Source organism: Lupinus angustifolius, chromosome LG04, assembly GCF_001865875.1.
Source record: "Lupinus angustifolius cultivar Tanjil chromosome LG04, LupAngTanjil_v1.0, whole genome shotgun sequence".
NCBI classification, from domain to species: Eukaryota; Viridiplantae; Streptophyta; class Magnoliopsida; order Fabales; family Fabaceae; genus Lupinus; species Lupinus angustifolius.
The window spans coordinates 25200858-25218660 of NC_032012.1; the positions used below are offsets into that span (position 1 = coordinate 25200858).

General features: G+C 33.1%; 2 protein-coding genes across 5 annotated transcripts; both read left to right on the forward strand.

The window, feature by feature from the left end:
* LOC109346546 (serine/threonine-protein kinase STY46-like) lies at positions 1103–8141 on the forward strand. 4 transcript variants are annotated; one of them, XM_019586157.1, is made up of 16 exons: positions 1103–1405; positions 1673–1787; positions 2426–2526; positions 2695–2814; positions 3308–3362; positions 3584–3712; positions 3948–3998; positions 4084–4268; positions 4385–4492; positions 5569–5642; positions 5730–5905; positions 6061–6156; positions 6916–6996; positions 7070–7123; positions 7292–7426; positions 7679–8141. In XM_019586157.1, exons 1-16 carry the CDS (start codon positions 1206–1208, stop codon positions 7754–7756), a joined length of 1758 nt encoding a protein of 585 aa, XP_019441702.1. In that variant the 5' UTR covers positions 1103–1205; the 3' UTR covers positions 7757–8141. The 4 variants fall into 4 exon arrangements, with proteins under 4 accessions (XP_019441702.1, XP_019441703.1, XP_019441704.1 ...); XM_019586158.1 differs by having other exon boundaries at positions 1104–1405; positions 4093–4268; positions 7679–8140; XM_019586159.1 differs by having other exon boundaries at positions 1104–1405; positions 3602–3712; positions 7679–8139.
* Positions 8122–16496, forward strand: LOC109344761 (mechanosensitive ion channel protein 6-like). The gene is made up of 6 exons (XM_019583511.1): positions 8122–8173; positions 12862–14476; positions 14678–14801; positions 15266–15559; positions 15659–15861; positions 15964–16496. The coding sequence occupies exons 1-6, from the start codon at positions 8122–8124 to the stop codon at positions 16253–16255; spliced, it is 2580 nt and encodes an 859-aa protein (XP_019439056.1). The 3' UTR covers positions 16256–16496.

Genomic DNA, 17803 nt, shown 5'->3' on the forward strand with positions numbered 1-17803 from the left:
TATTTGTTGTACAAATGCATATATAACAAATAAAACACAATTTCTCATATTTGACAAGATACATATACATTTACATATTTGGTGTTCAATATTTTATCTCATAATGCTCTTTGACCACCTATTTTGTCCATTTGGTATGTTTGCGGACGAATAAGGCATATTGGATGGATGTTTTTGGACGAATGAACACATTTTTTATGCACTACCCACTCAATAAATGTAGACAGATAAAGACATCCCATGGGCTTTGCCAAAATTGCAAATAATAATCATGCTCATCAACATATTATTATCGCAATTCCCAGTGATGGAAACTATTGATTTGCATGTCAAAAAATACCGAACATTTAAGAGAATCAAATTACAGACATAATACATATGAAAATGATGAAAACTATATAAATGTAAGATAATTCATGTATAAATATATAAATTTATGCATGTATCACTATTTTCTATGCTGGAACTGATATAAATACATAACTTATTTCCATTCAATAACGATTGATCTTAATAGAAGATTATTGTATCTCAAACCAACTTTATTATTTCATCACCACTTCTAGTTATCTCACGATATACATGTCAACATTGTGTGGAAATAATTGCTAGATCAGAGATTGCAAAAGGAGAGATTATTTGATTTTTATTTAATAAAAACTCTCATTTTAATATATAAAAAATAATCTAAGAAGATATCGTTTAATAATTTTTACATCATCAACACATCATCTATATATTTATGATTGAATATTTACTTTAGTTATTATAATTTTTCCTATATCAATTTAATTCTAAAAAAATAAATTAGTACTCAATAATTACAAATGTAAATTAAAATAGTTAATATCATATATTATAAAATATGTTAAAAATGAGTAATTTGATCTAAATTTAATATTTTTTAGAATCATTTTTAATTTTTTAATCTTTGAAGCACTAAATTAATAGTCACCAATTTTTTGACAATCTAAATAAGTTTTACTTGTACTAACCATCATCTATTAAGTTGAAAGATGCAGCTACCCGTTTTGTTAATTAGATTAAATTAAAAAAAAGTGCTTATTATATCTTTCCATAATCAATCAAGATAGATACAAAATATAAACACAGCTTACCTAGCTCCACATACTGTCCTCGTCACATTGTTTCATAATTCACGTGAAAGCGAAACGCATCGCATTTCGTTCTCCTTTTCTATTTCTATGGTAATTCAGGTTAACAACCACAGCATCGGCACCGTAATGCATCACCATGCCACGGCGGCGCAATCCAGGCGACAGCGGCAGAAGCTAGAAGTGTACAATGAGGTTCTCCAACGACTCAAGGATTCTGGTAACGAAGAAGCTTTGCAAACTGGCTTCGATGATTTGCTTTGGGCTCACTTTAACCGCCTCCCTACACGGTCTTCTTCACTCGCATCACTTTGTTCATATTATTCTCATTCTCTTATTCATTTTTAGGATTATGTTTATCTGAGATTTTTGTACTACGTTTATTTCATTTCAAGTTTTTGTTAACTGTTGTTGAATCCATGTGTGTGGAAAACATTGGATTTTAATCCGTTGTTTTATTGATTTGTGTAATTCTGTTTGATATAGTTGATTTTATGTGATTTTTATTTTTTGGAGAAAGATTTGAAGAGGTTATATAAGTAATAACTATAATGCAGGTATGCGTTGGATGTGAATGTGGAAAGGGCTGAAGATGTTCTTATGCATAAGAGATTACTGCATTTGGCTCATGATCCTGCTAATAGGCCTGCAATTGAAGTTCGATTAGTCCAGGTCTGCTAGCTAAGTAACCCTTGTGAAACGTGTGTTTGGAGTACCTTCAGAAAATAGATTATTTCAATAATCGTTTTTAACCTATTAATTTTATGCTTGGAGAGTTGAAGACCTTCAATTTATTTGTGAAATGATTGTACCTGAACTTGAAACTTCTTCCAATTTAAACGTAAGGATCATGGCTTGATTTTGTTGCTATGAGCACATTTTACAATAACTTATGTATGTATAAAATTGCTACCAGCATGGTTTGAATTTCTTTACATAACTTTCTGAAGAAATTGAAAAGTTTTTTGAATTTCAAAACGTCTTCAAATAGTGTTGCGAATGGTTAGTATGAATTACATATCCATATTGGCACAGGAAAATGTGTACAAATCTCTTCAGTACATGTGTCATGGCTATGTCTGGGAATATTTTCTGTCTGCAAATTAATCTGCATCTGTTTAGTTTAATTGGCATAGACTTGTCTCTTTTTTTGGTTAAGATTATAAAATTTCCTTGTCTCTGAATTATGATTATGTTGTTTTCCCTGTATTTCATCTCTTGGTTTCAATTTTAACATCTTGAGTGGTACAACTCACATATTCACCTCACTCATTGTGGGCAATACTTTTGGGATTGGAATATTTGTGCAGGTTCATCCCATATCAAGTGGAAACTCAGCTGACTCTGTCCTATCAGATGCTCCTGGGAATGCATCTGGTCATAGTTCTTCACAGTTCTCAAACAGACAGGGGTATATTTTCTCACAAGCTTTGTTGATTTCATATAATTCTGAACTTTTTGGGTGCAATTATCACAAAGCTGCAGTTACGGCTCTGTATAAAGCACTGCTGACTATTTAATTAGGGCTTGATGGCTGTAATCAGCAATTCTGAATTTAATTAAATTTTTTGTTTGTCAGTTTACATCCACCTCCTGCTTTTGGTTCTTCTCATAATCTTGAAGCACTAGCACTTGAAGCAAATAAATCAGAAGACATGGAGGAGGAACAATCTGTGCATGATAGTGCAAACTATTCACGGTAAAATTTCTGTTGCAAACTATTTAAGGCCTGGGGTTGGAAAATTTATTTTTTCCATGGCTCAGAATCTAGATTACTTATGCTTTGCTTTTCATATGGGGTGGATCTGAAACTTTAACTCAGTTGGCATGTAATACTCATTGCTTCCATGTATTTAGACATTCTTGAGGTTGAGGTGCTGGTAATTATTATTTGTATGCCAGACTTGTCATAACATTTACATGTTTCATATGGTCAATACTCAATAGTCATGAAGAGTAGAAATTTAAGAGATTTTTTACCCATAATATGTCATATGCATACTTCAATGATCTGTTAAGCCCGATCCTTATAAGATGATTTATGTAGTTTCTAGTCAAGTGTTTTAATTAAACTTTGATGTTTTATTTATTTATTTAAATAATTAGCATTTGTCATCCAATCAAGTGTTTTAATTAAACTCTGATGTTTTATTTATTTAAATAATGAGCATCTGTCATCGAAAATGATGTAGGCCCATGCATGAAATTACCTTCTCAACAGATGACAAGCCAAAGCTTCTTAGTCAGGTATATGATAGCTTTCTCTAATGAGATAATTGTGTATATTGGCAGAAATTAAGAGCGCGTTACTTTCCATAACCTTAACTTTTAACATGTCCTTGATGGTTGAGACTTGAGACAACATTTGACTCAGCTGGAATGTGCATATAACCACCCTAGGCTAAACTAAGCTAAACTTAATAAGGACATACTTTGAACCTTGCATGGTAAACAAGAGTATCTCACAGGTCTTGTTGCTTCTGCAGTTAACTGCTTTGCTTGCTGAAATTGAACTGGACATCCAAGAGGCGCATGTCTTCTCCACAACCGACGGTTACTCATTAGATGTGTTTGTTGTTGAAGGATGGCCCTATGAGGTAAGTTGATAATCATTTGATTTTAATTGGTTGGGATGGATACATGGTATTGCAACCGTATCTTAGTTTACAAGTACCAGCTTATCAACCATAGTGGCTCAAAGCTACCTCTGTCATATTATGAGATATTTTATTATATTACTATTTGCCATCCCTTTTATTCTCTTCACCGCTGTTTAAGATTGTTAGAGGTTTAGTTAATAGGGATATGCATGACAACTTGGTATTAAAACAGGAAACAGAGAAGCTTAGAGAAACTTTGGCAAAACAAGTCGTAATGATTGAGGTAAATCAGGCATCTTACTGTATTTATAGATGACATCAAGACTCAATTTGACTAATATTCTGTAATTAAAATTTTATTTGACTATTGCTTTCAGAGGCAGGCAAGGTCGAGTCAGCAATCAGAATCTTCTGCTGAGAAACCTGATCAAGCAGAGGTGAAATCTGAACCGGACCAGTTGACAATACCTAATGACGGGATGGATGTTTGGGAAATAGATCCTAAACATTTGAATTATGGAACTCAAGTCACATCTGGGTCATACAGTGAACTGTGAGTACATAGCTATCCAGAAATGTGCATTTCCTTCTGTTAGTTTAATAGTTTTTTCTCACTAGGTATAGATATTGTTTCAATTTTCAACTAACCAGTGTTGCTAATTAAATCAGATTTAAAGGTGTATATTGCAGCCAAGAAGTAGCAATTAAAGTTCTCAAGCCTGAGCATGTAAGTTCAGATTTGCAGAGAGAGTTCGCGCAGGAAGTTTATATCATGAGGTTTGATATATTAAAATTGCAAAATTTAACTATCCGAATGTCTATCTACCTGTTTATTGGGATAGTGTTTTGGTGTGTCAAAACTCAGTTATGAAATTTAAGTTGTCTTAGTACAGCACTTGATTTTATTTCTTTTTTTCTCATGTCATTTAAATATACTTATGTATCTATTGATAATTTCAAAAAGTCTGCTTATTAAGATGGTATAAGATTCATCCAGTAGGACACTAGGACTGATGATAATGAGCAACGAGAACATCATTCTTTTGTAAACCAACAACCAAGCCTTAATTCTTTTATGTCTAGCGTAAAATTTAAATTAAGTAGTTGCACTTGCCATTATTCTTTTGTCCGTTTTCTTAATGATTACGCTATGTTTTGTGCTTCCTGCATGCTATTTTTTCTCATTATAAATTGTGATTCAGTGTCTCCAATCTTTAGATGTGAAGTTGAGTTTCACAGCTGCTCTTACCAAATTTGTGAAGCAAAGACCCAGTTTATTTCAAATGTACTATTTTAGTGTCAATTTCTTTACTGAATTTCTTCTACCTTTGATTTTGATTTGGTGTGAGATCTTGGACCTAATCTGCAGAGGATTAAGTTCATAGCATATGTTGAAAAACAAGAGTTCAAGTCAATATAAACAAGAAGGGGAGATTTTACCAGATGAAGAATATTAAAATTTCTACAAATTATTTATGAACTTTTTATAGAGAGTGAGCCTCGGGGCAACGATAAGGTCGCAACTTAGTGACTAAGAGGTCATAGACTCGTTCTAGAAACAGCCTATCCCCTTCCGGGGTTAGGCTGCGTACATCTACTCTCCCCAAAGTTCACTAGGTGGGAGCCTCATGCACTGGGTCATCCACCATATTCTTAACTTTTTATCATACTTTTCTGCTGCTTTATGATCCAGTTTCTTGGTATGTCAAACTTCTAAGGTTGTGGGCTTATTCCTTATTTTTTTGGTCTTTGGGAAACATAAAATGGGCAATTTTCAGAATGGGTATAAGTTTGTATTTTCATTTAAGAAGAATTACGTCATATCGTATTATATTCACTGCTGGAACTTGCAGAAAGGTTCGACACAAGAATGTTGTACAATTCATAGGAGCATGCACAAAACCCCCACGCTTGTGCATAGTTACAGGTGACATCAAGTGAATTACCTTATGTAGTAAACTAGTGGATAATGCAGTCCTAAATATTTAGCAATTGTTTCCCTTTCATTTTTCAGAATTTATGTCCGGTGGTAGTGTGTATGACTACCTGCATAAGCAGAAGGGTTGCTTTAAATTTCCTACCCTGCTCAGAGTTGCAAATGATGTTTCTAAAGGAATGAACTACTTGCATCAACATAACATAATCCATAGAGACTTGAAGGGTGCCAATCTTTTGATGGATGAAAACAGTGTATGGAGTTTCCTTTAGATTAGCTTTTCAGTCTACGATGAGATCCAATACCTCATGTCTCTCTCTCTCTATATATATAGTAGATCATGTATAGATAAATACAATAACATTAACTGCTCGTAAAGAAGTAAAAGTTTTTGTGTGTTACATTGCAGGTTGTAAAGGTTGCTGATTTTGGGGTAGCTAGAGTGAAAGCTCAATCTGGAGTTATGACAGCAGAAACTGGAACGTATCGATGGATGGCTCCTGAGGTGTATAAGCTTCTCATATTACTGTCATTAGACTATCCAAATAGTTTACATGATCTTATTGGGTTTTCAACGCCTATGTTTACTTATCAATTGTCATTTTCCCATATAGGTTTGTACTTTGTAGGAATGGTTATGTTTATACCTAAATAATGTTGGGTTTACCTTAGTTTGATGATTTTTTAGTGAATTCCTTTCATTCTGGTCATTTATAACAAATGAATTATTGGCATCATTCGTGAGTCACCCTAGGCAAATGTCTCAGTTATGTGGTCCTATTGACTGTATATACTGCATTTTTGCATCTTATTTCAGTGTTCTGAAAACACTGATCTGACACTTTCGATGTTATTATTTCCCCTTCCTACCCAATGGGACACCAAATTTGTTAATATCTCATGAGTTTAAATTATATTGATGCATTTAGTCTGAGAAAAAGGTTTGATTTTAATAACCATTGTAGTTCAATTGTTGGTAGAAAAGGTGCAAAATTTAAATAAAGGGTATGATGGTAGTTTTAAGTTTTAACTCTTTGATATCTATGGAGCTGCAATGCTATAAACGAAAATGTTCATTGCTGTTTTTCTTACTTGAATATGTGGAGATTTTACGTATCTAATGCCTAGAATGTTGGTATTAGCCCACTAAAATTGTGCTTCCTATTATCTATTTTTTGTTGTTTAATTAGTTTCTGTTGGCAAAGATATGTGGGGGATAGCTCATTTTGTTGTCTTTTCTTACAACCATTCCTTTGCATTGAAGGTTATAGAACACAAGCCGTATGATCACAAGGCTGATGTATTTAGTTTTGGAGTTGTTTTATGGGAATTGCTAACTGGAAAGGTATTAATTGTTTACACTATCTTGTGACCATTGTCTATATTTTTTTGTAAATTATCGTGTTTTTCCTTGCCAGCTTCCATACGAATACCTGACCCCTCTCCAGGCTGCTATAGGAGTGGTTCAAAAGGTACATTGTTTACTTCAAATGGTAGAATAAACTGCTAGATATGTCTTCTTGCTTCTGGAAACTTTGAGGAATGAGGTGTACATTGTTGACAAGTGACAACATAAACATCTGGTGTATAGATTGTGATTATTTCATTTATTTGGTATTAAACCTTTGCATGGATTTCAGGGTCTACGACCAACCATCCCTAAGAACACCCATCCAAAGTTTGTTGAGCTTCTTCAGAGGTCTTGGCAGCAAGATCCAGCATTGAGACCCGATTTCTCTGAGATTATTGATATCCTGCAGCAGTTAGCCAAGGAGGTATATTAACCTTACTTTATGCATAATATTTGTTTCACTTTGCCTTAATCTCAACACTAAGGCTGCATCGTATTCATTTTAGATAATAATTACTCATTGGTTAAAAGCTTCATTTGAAAATCATTTGACATTATGGTCAAGTGAGTTGCCCAAGAATATAAAAACATGTCCGATACCAAACGCAATCACAGGATGGCATCATATATCAAATTTGATCATGACATGGATAACACTTCGTAGCATGTATAACAGGTTGGAGATGAAGGAGAGGAGCGGCACAGGGATAAATCGGGAGGATTTCTGTCTGTCCTCAGACGAGGTCATCACTAAGAAGTTAGAGTTGAATTGATTATGTCCACAAGATGCTCATAGCTAGGATTAGTTACAAGGGTCATTTCCTATTTATTTCTATATTGACATGTACATTTTTATCAACATTGCCTGGTTCTTCTATACAAGATTTCTCATGTTTTAAGCATTTTGAAAGAAACCTTTTGGGGACATACAATCTCCATAACTCTGTTGCACAAGTTCAACATTGTTCTAATGATGAACAATGCATTTAAGAGTAGGTAATGGATGCAAAATTCATATACCAGAGATTGTTGGCCTATCGTCAACATTCGATGTTGAATTTGTTTCATGTCATCTGAGAAACATGAATACTGGTGTGGGCATTAGAACAACCGAAAAAGATGACTCGAGGCCATGATGTCATACCGAAGGTCATTGTTAGTGACTATGAAGGTGCCTTTATGAGAACAATTGAACATTGTATAGTTTCAATATTGGCATGTAGGAAGTGAAAATTTTATGACACTTCCGACAATTCGAAAATATCCCACTTCCCACAGGCTAGTATTGGAAATAAAATACACTTCCAACAATATTCGATTAAAATAGTTTCTTTTTTTAAAGTAATATTGAACTATTTTCTCACACAATCCCAGCAACAAGTGATTAATGCACTTCCAGAATCGCATGTGCATGCTTCACTGTAGAAATTGGACACCTAATATGAATCAAAGCATCAACAACTGCTTTGATATTTGTCTTAGAGATTGATCTGTTACTTTCAAACTTGACTTCAATTCCAATTGTAACTAATATTTCACGCTTTTGTTTGAACATGACAAAAAACTCTAATCGCATCCTAAATCCAATCCTGGGTTGAACGAAATCAAAGAAAGAAGTGATTGACCATGAAAACAATGTTAGATCATACATCTCCCAACATGAATACTCAGGATTAACACGATTGTCAGGGTGATCATCTTATGTAAGAATCTGATTGTAAATGTTTGTAGCTTCGACAATGTTACCTAGGTTATTTGACTAGTAACCACAATATCCTCATGACTGCACGTGTCTCTGGAAAAGTAATCACGACATCATCATTTGTAACATTATTATTATTCTCACGAAAAAAATGCATCATCGTTTCTAGGAAAAATTACGTGGGAAGTGTAGTTTGACTACACTATCCCACGTTTGGTGCATGTTTTGATTTAATTACGGGTTTGGTGTAGTTTTTATTGGATCTCGTTGACCACATCCACGATTTCACTAAAGTCGTGGACCATATCCACGACTTCCCAGCAAAGTCGTGAACACCATTCACGAGTCTCTTACAACGTGTCAGGTTCCTGTAAGTCATGGACCAAGGATACGACTTTCATGGCAATGTCGTGGACCCTGTCCACGAGTTATGCAATGTCGTGCAAAAGATATAAAGAAGCACCTGGAATATAATATAGTGCAAACAATAGGAAAAAACCTATAAAGATAAAAAAATGGCAAAATCATTGTTAAAAGTATAGACATGCAACACAAAATGATAAAAAAAAATGGAAGAAGCCATCACAGTGCAAGATCTAAAATGGTCATAGTAAAACTTTTTTAAATGCCTACCATGAACTATAAACTAAATGATATATCTTGTTTTTTTACCAGTTTTGGTTAGCAATAATAGACTATGAAATGCATGTATAAAGCTGGGATAAGTGAAGCAATAGTGAAGAATGCAAAAATCAAAATAAAAATAATAATTCAAGCCACACATGCAAGAGTTAAAAATAGTGCGGAAAAACATTTCCAAAATGCCTAGTCTAAAACATACCTCTTCTTTTGGTTTTCTGATTTTGCTTGCCTTTATTATAAGATCATTTTCTTATTTGGCTACAATAGTGGTTTCAGTATAAGCAATATAAAGTTTCAGGGCATTCCATTCACAAAAGTGGAATGACTATTTTCAAAACACATACCCCTTCGGGCATGTGACATACACGAAACTTTAGGTCTAGTGGTACAAACTCACATAGTGTTAATAGAATAGTACGAGTAAGGATTCTCTTCATTAATAAAGAAGCAAATATCATATAATAATACACAAAAGTCAACATGTACATTTCACATTATAGCAGTAAAGTAAATCTTTAAATTAGAACAGTTGTAATTGAATCAATAATAAATTAAATTCGATAATGATAATTAAAGTAATGTTGAGAACATGCATCTTGGTAAATACCTTATGTAGTAAATACAAAAGATTAATGGTGCATGTATAATTGTTTATTATTGAGTGAATAATATTACTAAAATGAGTTTGGCCACATAGGTAATGTTAAGTTTTTGCTAGGATAATTTGGTAAAATTAAAAAAATGGTTCTTTCTTCATCTTGATACTCATTTCTATTTTCTTTCTCTAAGAACACAATATTTAGTTAAGTAAATCATGCCTACATTTTTTAAGAGTCTATCATTTGTAATATAAGAGTTTTTGCATGTTCATTATATATGAGTGTATCATGTTGTTCATCTACGATTTTTAGAATTATGCCTTTTTATTTCCCTCATAATATGAGAGTCTATATATGTGTTTATTGATATTATCTCATTTTAAAATCAATTCTTTTAATGAAAGAATAAGCATAAATGGATGTGAAATTCACTTTCGAAATGATTCTAAAGTATTCTACAACCTATTTGATTTTTAATTATATAAATTGTATACTTATCATAAGCAATCTACAACAAGATTCAAGTTTGTTTCATCTTTGGATTATTGCACAACCTATTTGGTTACTTAGCCTAATCTTGCATTATTCATTACACGAGAAGTATTATTCTGTCTAATCTAGCATTATTTATTAAACTAACATATATGTTATATCATTTTATCTCACCTTAAAAGTATTATTTTGTAGTACCTAAAGTATTATCTCATTTTAAAAAAAATTATACATTTTTATTTACATTGAATAGGCTAATGATATTTTGTTTTTTTATTTATGTTGATGTTTAATTTAATATCCATGTCACAAGATGTTGGACTTGGATGACTTTTTTATATCACAAAATAAAATACTTTTGTTATTGACTTTGGATACAATGGTGAAAATCAGATATGAAGAATGCAAGAATGACTAATAAAGTAAATGAATGTGTACTTACTAATTTATATCGTGTTAGAATAATAAGTTTTAACCGTGAGATATTAAAATTGACCTTAAACTTCATAAAAAACTAAATTAGATTGAAGGGTTCTGCTATTATGATTTCATTTTAATATTTTGTGGTGGTGAAACTTGATATTTTCATATTTATGTAGTTGCTTATAATTTAATGATACTATTGAAATAGATTAGATGATCAAACTTTTTCTTCTTCCCCTCAATCTCATGTTAGTAAGAAGTCAATGTTTGCTAACTAATGTTAGTTGTTTGTGTTCAATTCACAAGTGTTTCTGTTTTAAACAAAACATGTCTGATATGATTTTTAATAGTTATTTTTTCTGATCTTTATCAACTGAAATATTAAAATAATATCTCATAACTTGGTGATTTTTTAAAGTTCCATTTCACATCTTGCAATTTTAATGTAGACATATCAACAAATATCAAATTTAAGTTGCATATTTCAACAATGTTATTTATCTCATTCATTTATTACTTAAAATTGTTGATTATGAATTATATTATATTTAATTATTCTATTATTTTTGCTTACAAAAAGTTAAGGTAGAGCAATTTGTGCAATTGTTGATCAGACCTACAACATCACTACAAAGATGAATAATTTCTACAATCTAAAGCAATACTTCAACTACATACTAAATCAATGAATATGTTCTGAGTAAAATTCCAAGTGATTTTTTTAGTTGTCTTCAAATTTTCATTACGTTTGACATAATAGATTTATTAAATTTATGCTAATAAATATTCTAATCCATGACTAAGTGAAAAAAAATGAATACCTGAGTTTAGATTCAATTGATATGTCTGAAACTAATGAAATAAAGCATTCAACATACTAACTTCTGAATTTTTAAACTCATTTACAACTATCGGTGTTTCCAATCATAAGATCAAGTTGAAAGTTGGAACTCTAATAATACTATTGTTGAATTCAGACCGGTATGAATGACTATGTAATGGTACAAGATTGGTTTTCACTAAAATGAAAAATCATGTATTTAAAGCAAAGTTCATGTCAGAAAAATATTGGAAATCATCTTTCAAGCTTATCGGAATACATATAAATCTTCTTTTATGAGGTAACCCTCCGTAATATTTTTATTAACAAATTATGATGTCATTCTTTAATTAAATTCATGCAAAATATATTATCACCCATGCGAATGCACGGTATCCTAATAGTTTATATAAATAGCAAATGATATAGTAACTATGCATAAAATTAATATGTGGAAGTTTCTCAACTACTCTCTCAAAATAAGAATATAAACTCATACATTAACATTGTATTATTTATCATTTATTTATATTATTTTTTAAATAATCAATAATAATTTAATAATATAATAATAATTTATAAAAGTCATGTAATGATCTATACATTTTTTCTATTAAAAAATATATTACTTTTGGTTTTTTTATTCATTCAAGTCAAACCTTTAAACCATACGAAAACAAACTTAACTAAAACTAGGGAAATAGATTCGAGAAATAGTAGTATAATAATGATTAATATTCACAATTAAATTATATTCTCCATATTTAAAGTAGTGGAGAAACTTCTTTCTCCAACATAGACATAGTTGTCACTCAAGAATGAACTTTTAGGGAGGTAATGACAACTCATTCATTCGTGTATTTTTTCTTTTTTTGATGTAATCCTACTGTATAAAAGTAAGTTTATACATTGCATACATTTTTTACACCATTGTCAACAACACATTCATTTGTGTACTTTTCTTTTTTGATGTAGACAGTATAAAAGTAAGCTTATACACTATCACTCTACATTTTTTACACATTTGTCCGCAACTCATTCATTTGTATAAAAGTAAGTTTATACAGTATTACTGTATATTTTTTACACATTTGTGTATTTTTTCTTTTTTGATGTAGTGTGTGTATAAAAGTAAGCTTATACCGTATTACTATATACATTTTTTACGTGAAAATCTTAAGATAACCACCCTCATCCTCCGTCATCCATGGCGGCCGGAGGAGATCATGCTCTTAAGATTAACGACGCTAATCCCACTGTTCTTTATCCATCCATGTGGAGAGAATCCAGCTACGAATTCTGGAATGATGATGGCACCACCACTAGCTCTGATGAACTAGAAAATAAAATTCAGGAGAGCTTCCATTTTCGGCATAAAGCTCAGTTATCGCCGAAAAAGGATCCACCGTCGATGCTGATTGGGAAGTTTTCGCATAATCAGAAAGCTTCTGGTGACTTTTCGTTGGATATGGATTTGGAAATGCACGAGTTGCAGCATAATTCCAGCGACGTGAAGTTCACACCGTTTGTAGAGTTTCAAAGGCTGCTGAAACATGGTCGTCATGGTGGAGTTCCGTCTCCCTCCGGTGATAGTGAGGTTTTGAAATGTACCTCAAATGCTTCATTTGAGAGGAACCTTTCTAAGCAGAGAAATAGTACGTTATTGAAGGCTAAAAACGTGTCCAGATTGTTAGACCCACCCGAAGAGCCGAATAAGAAATCGGATAGGGTCCCGAGATCAGGTCAGATATTTCCGGCATTTGTGGGGAAAAAGGGTGGTGATGATGAAGAGGATGATCCTTTTTTGGAAGAGGATCTTCCAGATGAGTATAAAAAAACTCGTTTTAGCTTTTGGATTTTGCTTGAATGGTTGAGCTTGATTTTGATCATTACTTTATTAATAGCCACTCTTAGTATTCCTCTTTTGAGGAACAAGAATCTGTGGCAGCTTAAGTTATGGAAATGGGAAGTGATGATTTTGGTTTTGATATGTGGTAGGTTGGTTTCTAATTGGGTGATTAGAATAGCAGTGTTTTGTATTGAGAGGAATTTCATTCTGAGGAAGAGAGTGTTGTATTTTGTGTATGGTGTGAAGAAAGCAGTGCGGAATTGTGTGTGGTTGGGTCTTATTTTGATTGTTTGGAACTTATTGTTTGATAAGAGAGTTCAGAGTGAAACTAATAGCCCCTTCCTTGAATATGTGACTAAGATTTTGGTGTGCTTCTTGGTGGGTACTCTGGTATGGTTGGTGAAAACCCTTGTGGTTAAGGTGCTTGCTTCTTCTTTCCATGTTAGTACTTACTTTGATAGGATTCAGGAGTCACTGTTTAATCAGTTTGTGATTGAAACACTCTCGGGGCCGCCTTTGATCGAACTTCAAAAGGCTGAAGAAGAGGAAAAGAGGTTTGCTGATGAGGTTCAGAAGCTGCAGAATGCTGGGGTTACCACACCTCCTGGTCTTAGGGCAACTTCTTTCTCTACCATCAAAAGTGGAAGGTTCAGGAGTGGAGTGCTCCAGAGAAGCCATATGGTTTCGGGTTCGCTTCCGATGAAGTCAGATGATGGGAATGTTGGGATAACTATTGATCATCTGCATAAACTGAATCAGAAAAATGTTTCTGCTTGGAATATGAAAAGGTTGATTAATATAGTCCGGTATGGGGCTCTTACTACATTGCATGAGAAGATACTTGGGTCAATTAATGAGGATGAGAATGCTACACATATTAGAAGTGAAATTGAGGCCAAAGCAGCTGCAAAGAAAATATTTCTGAATGTTTCCAGGCACGGTTGCAGGTTATAATCCTTCAATTATGTTTATAGCTTGGGTCAATTATGATTATAGCTTGTTTTATTCTTTGACTAAATCCTGTTATGTTTTTAATACTCCTATTCCCACCCTTGTTTTAATATGCTTTATGTTTGATGATTGAATTATAAGTTTGCCTTTTTTCTTAATTCTATTTCATTATGCCATCTTATTGGCTTGTTTTGCAGGTATATACGCATGGATGACTTGATGTGTTTTATGCATAAAGATGAAGTTGAAAAAACATTAAGTCTCTTTGAAGGAGCATCTGATAGCAGGAAAATCAGCAAATCAGCCTTGAAGAACTGGGTGGTAACAATTAATAACATGATGCTGTATTTAGAGAATTGGCTGGATATATTTACTGCAACTTCTAAAGAGTTTATTCGCATGTGTCCTTTTTATTTTTGTTGTTCAATCCAATATAATTTACCCTTTAGAGGCAAATTTTGGTAGCTCTTTATTTATACCTTCATCACATTCTCACTATGATTTAGGACATCTAGTTACTTTACAACCCAATTCACTACTTAGAATTTCATCTATGCTAATCCCAATGGAATAAAAGTGCAGTCAAAACTAAATTGCACTGAAATATATGTTGCTCTTCTCATTATCTTCTTTTGCTCATTTTTAATGCATACATGTTCTCAGTACTTTGAAATACCTTGTGTTATCACTTTTGATTGATTTTGCCTTTGAGATCAGAGTTAATGTTTTATTGGTGTATGGTTTCAATTATGTTCGCCTGCAAGTGTTTGCATTTAATTATGCAGGTCAATGCCTTTCGAGAGAGGAGAGCACTTGCTCTGACATTGAATGATACCAAAACAGCAGTGAACAACCTTCATAGGATGCTCAATTTCTTAGTCCTACTGATCATAGTGATTATTTGGCTCTTGATATTAGGAATCGCCACCACCAAATTTCTTCTCTTTGTGAGCTCACAGGTTGTCTTGGTTGCATTTATATTTGGAAATACCTGCAAGACCGTATTTGAATCAATTATTTTCTTGTTCATCTTGCATCCATATGATGTGGGAGATAGATGTGAAATTGATGGGGTTCAGGTAATACCTACTTATCTATCTCGTATGAGTTTATATATCGTCTCTTTTCACATAATTCGGGCTTAATATTTTTCCTTCATTTATTTTCACTAATTCCAGATGGTTGTAGAAGAGATGAACATATTAACAACCACATTTCTCAGATATGATTTTCAAAAGATTCTGATCCCTAACAGCGTCCTCGCTACTAAGGCCATAAGTAACTTCTATCGTAGTCCTGATACGAGAGATTCTGTTGAATTCTATATGCATGTATCTACCCCAATTGAGAAGATTTCAGCTGTGAAACACAGAATACAGAGGTATGTTAATGTACTAGAAAATGTGCCTTATGTTTTTGTTGTATGCATGTTGTTGTGTATATAAATCTGATTGGTTGAAACTGCCCAATGACTACAATGCAGTTACATTGACAACAAGAAGGAGCATTGGTATGCTTCACCTTTCATATTCCTCAAGGATTGTGAACAATTAAACATGATAAGATTGGCAATATGGCCGAGACATAAAATGAATTTCCAAGACATGGGAGAAAGATTCTTGAGGAGATCCCTTTTGATTGAAGAAATGATCAAGATTTTCCAGGAGCTCGACTTGCAGTACCGTCTCTTGCCACTCGATATTAGCATTAGAAACATGCCTACCACTTCTGACCGAGTTCCGCCTAGTTGGGCAACAACCACAGGTCGAGTATAAGAACGGGATCCATGTAATCAATACCCTCATGTTTTGCGGCATAATCTGCTAGAAAGTCATAGTTTTTAGCTGATTAGAATTATGTAAAGAGAGCTTTTGTTGAGATTGTGGTAGATTAGTTTGCTACCAAGGTTAGTGTTTAGCTGATAAAGCAAGCCTCTTTGATACATTACATTCTCATGCAGTTTTGTACTTTTGTTGATATGACTAGTATTGAGGAGTGTTTGGTTTATGACTTGCCATCATTCTAATAACTTACTCAAAATTTATTCTCAATACTTGTTTTTAATACATCCAAACTCCAATCCTTTAATTCTTTGAATATAGAGGTACCCTGAGGGTATTGGTCACTATGCATTTTCTTCTATTACTATATTCTATTTTTCTTTAATACTAGTAGGAAATCCGTGCATTTGCACGAGTGATAATGGTAGTTTATTATATAAGTCGTGACTCATATCTCCTTTTTGTATTATGTACTTAACAGTAATAAAAATCGAATATGAAAATATAGTGACATAATATATATAGGAGTAATGTTTCAAAGTTAGTCAGTCTTAGTCTGCGCGGAGTTAAACATAAGGTTACAAAATATACATCAAACTATGATGCATTATGTTAGATGCCTCTCATTACTATGCCTTAAAAGAATTTTATGACAATTTTATGGCTCTCTTTAAGGGCATTTTATGTCACTTTTATGGCTTTGTTTCCAAGCATCCAATGCTTGGAATCCAAGATACCAAGACTTTGCTTGCCTATAAAAGGACACATATAGAGAGCTTCAAAATCATCTTCACAACACACAACATCTCTTTCATTTACACATATATTGTGAGTGCATTCTTGGTGAGAATTCTTGTTCCATTTGAGAGAGTATTTGTGAGAAAAAATATTGTCATTTGTCCTCATCATTATAAGAGGATTTCTTGTACTCTTCTTTTTTACATAGTGGAATTTTGCTCTTGATCGCCCGTGGTTTTTTTCCTCTCACACTGAGGATTTTTTCCACATTAAATCTTGTGTGTTATTTTCTTTATCCTTTACTTGCTTCTCTTTTGTTCTCAATTGATTCAATCCTGTGCTTCCGCATTGTGCTCTAACCTTAACAAGTGGAATCAGAGCTCTTACTAAATTGAGAATTTCAAAATGTCTGCAAAATTTGACATTGAGAAGTTTGATGGCAAAATTAGCTTTTCTATTTGGCGAGTCCAAATGAGGGCCGTTCTTATCCAGAGCGGATTAAAGAAAGCTTTAGATGGGAAGTCAAAGAAACCAGTTTCCATGACCGATGATCAATGGGACGAGTTGGATGAAAAGGCGCTTTCAACAATTCAACTTTGTTTGTCGAAGGAGGTTCTTCGTGAGGTTGCCAATGAAGAAACCGCTGCGGCTTTGTGGCTGAAGTTAGAAACTTTATACATGACCAAGAGCCTCGCAAACAAGCTTCGTCTCAAAGAACGGTTATACACCATTCGTATGGTTGAAGGTACTCCTATTCAAACTCATCTTGATGAGTTTAATTCTATTATTATGGATATGCAAAAT

Excerpts from the sequence above, each read along its gene's own strand:
- LOC109346546 (XM_019586157.1), top strand. The coding sequence starts at position 1,206 with ATGGTAATTCAGGTTAACAACCACAGCATCGGCACCGTAATGCATCAC. Across the intron at positions 1,406-1,672 it reads TTTAACCGCCTCCCTACACG|GTATGCGTTGGATGTGAATG; the intron begins GTCTTCTTCACT and ends ACTATAATGCAG. Across the intron at positions 7,427-7,678 it reads TGCAGCAGTTAGCCAAGGAG|GTTGGAGATGAAGGAGAGGA; the intron begins GTATATTAACCT and ends CATGTATAACAG.
- LOC109344761 (XM_019583511.1), top strand. The coding sequence starts at position 8,122 with ATGACTCGAGGCCATGATGTCATACCGAAGGTCATTGTTAGTGACTAT. Across the intron at positions 14,802-15,265 it reads CAGCCTTGAAGAACTGGGTG|GTCAATGCCTTTCGAGAGAG; the intron begins GTAACAATTAAT and ends TTAATTATGCAG. Across the intron at positions 15,862-15,963 it reads GTGAAACACAGAATACAGAG|TTACATTGACAACAAGAAGG; the intron begins GTATGTTAATGT and ends ACTACAATGCAG.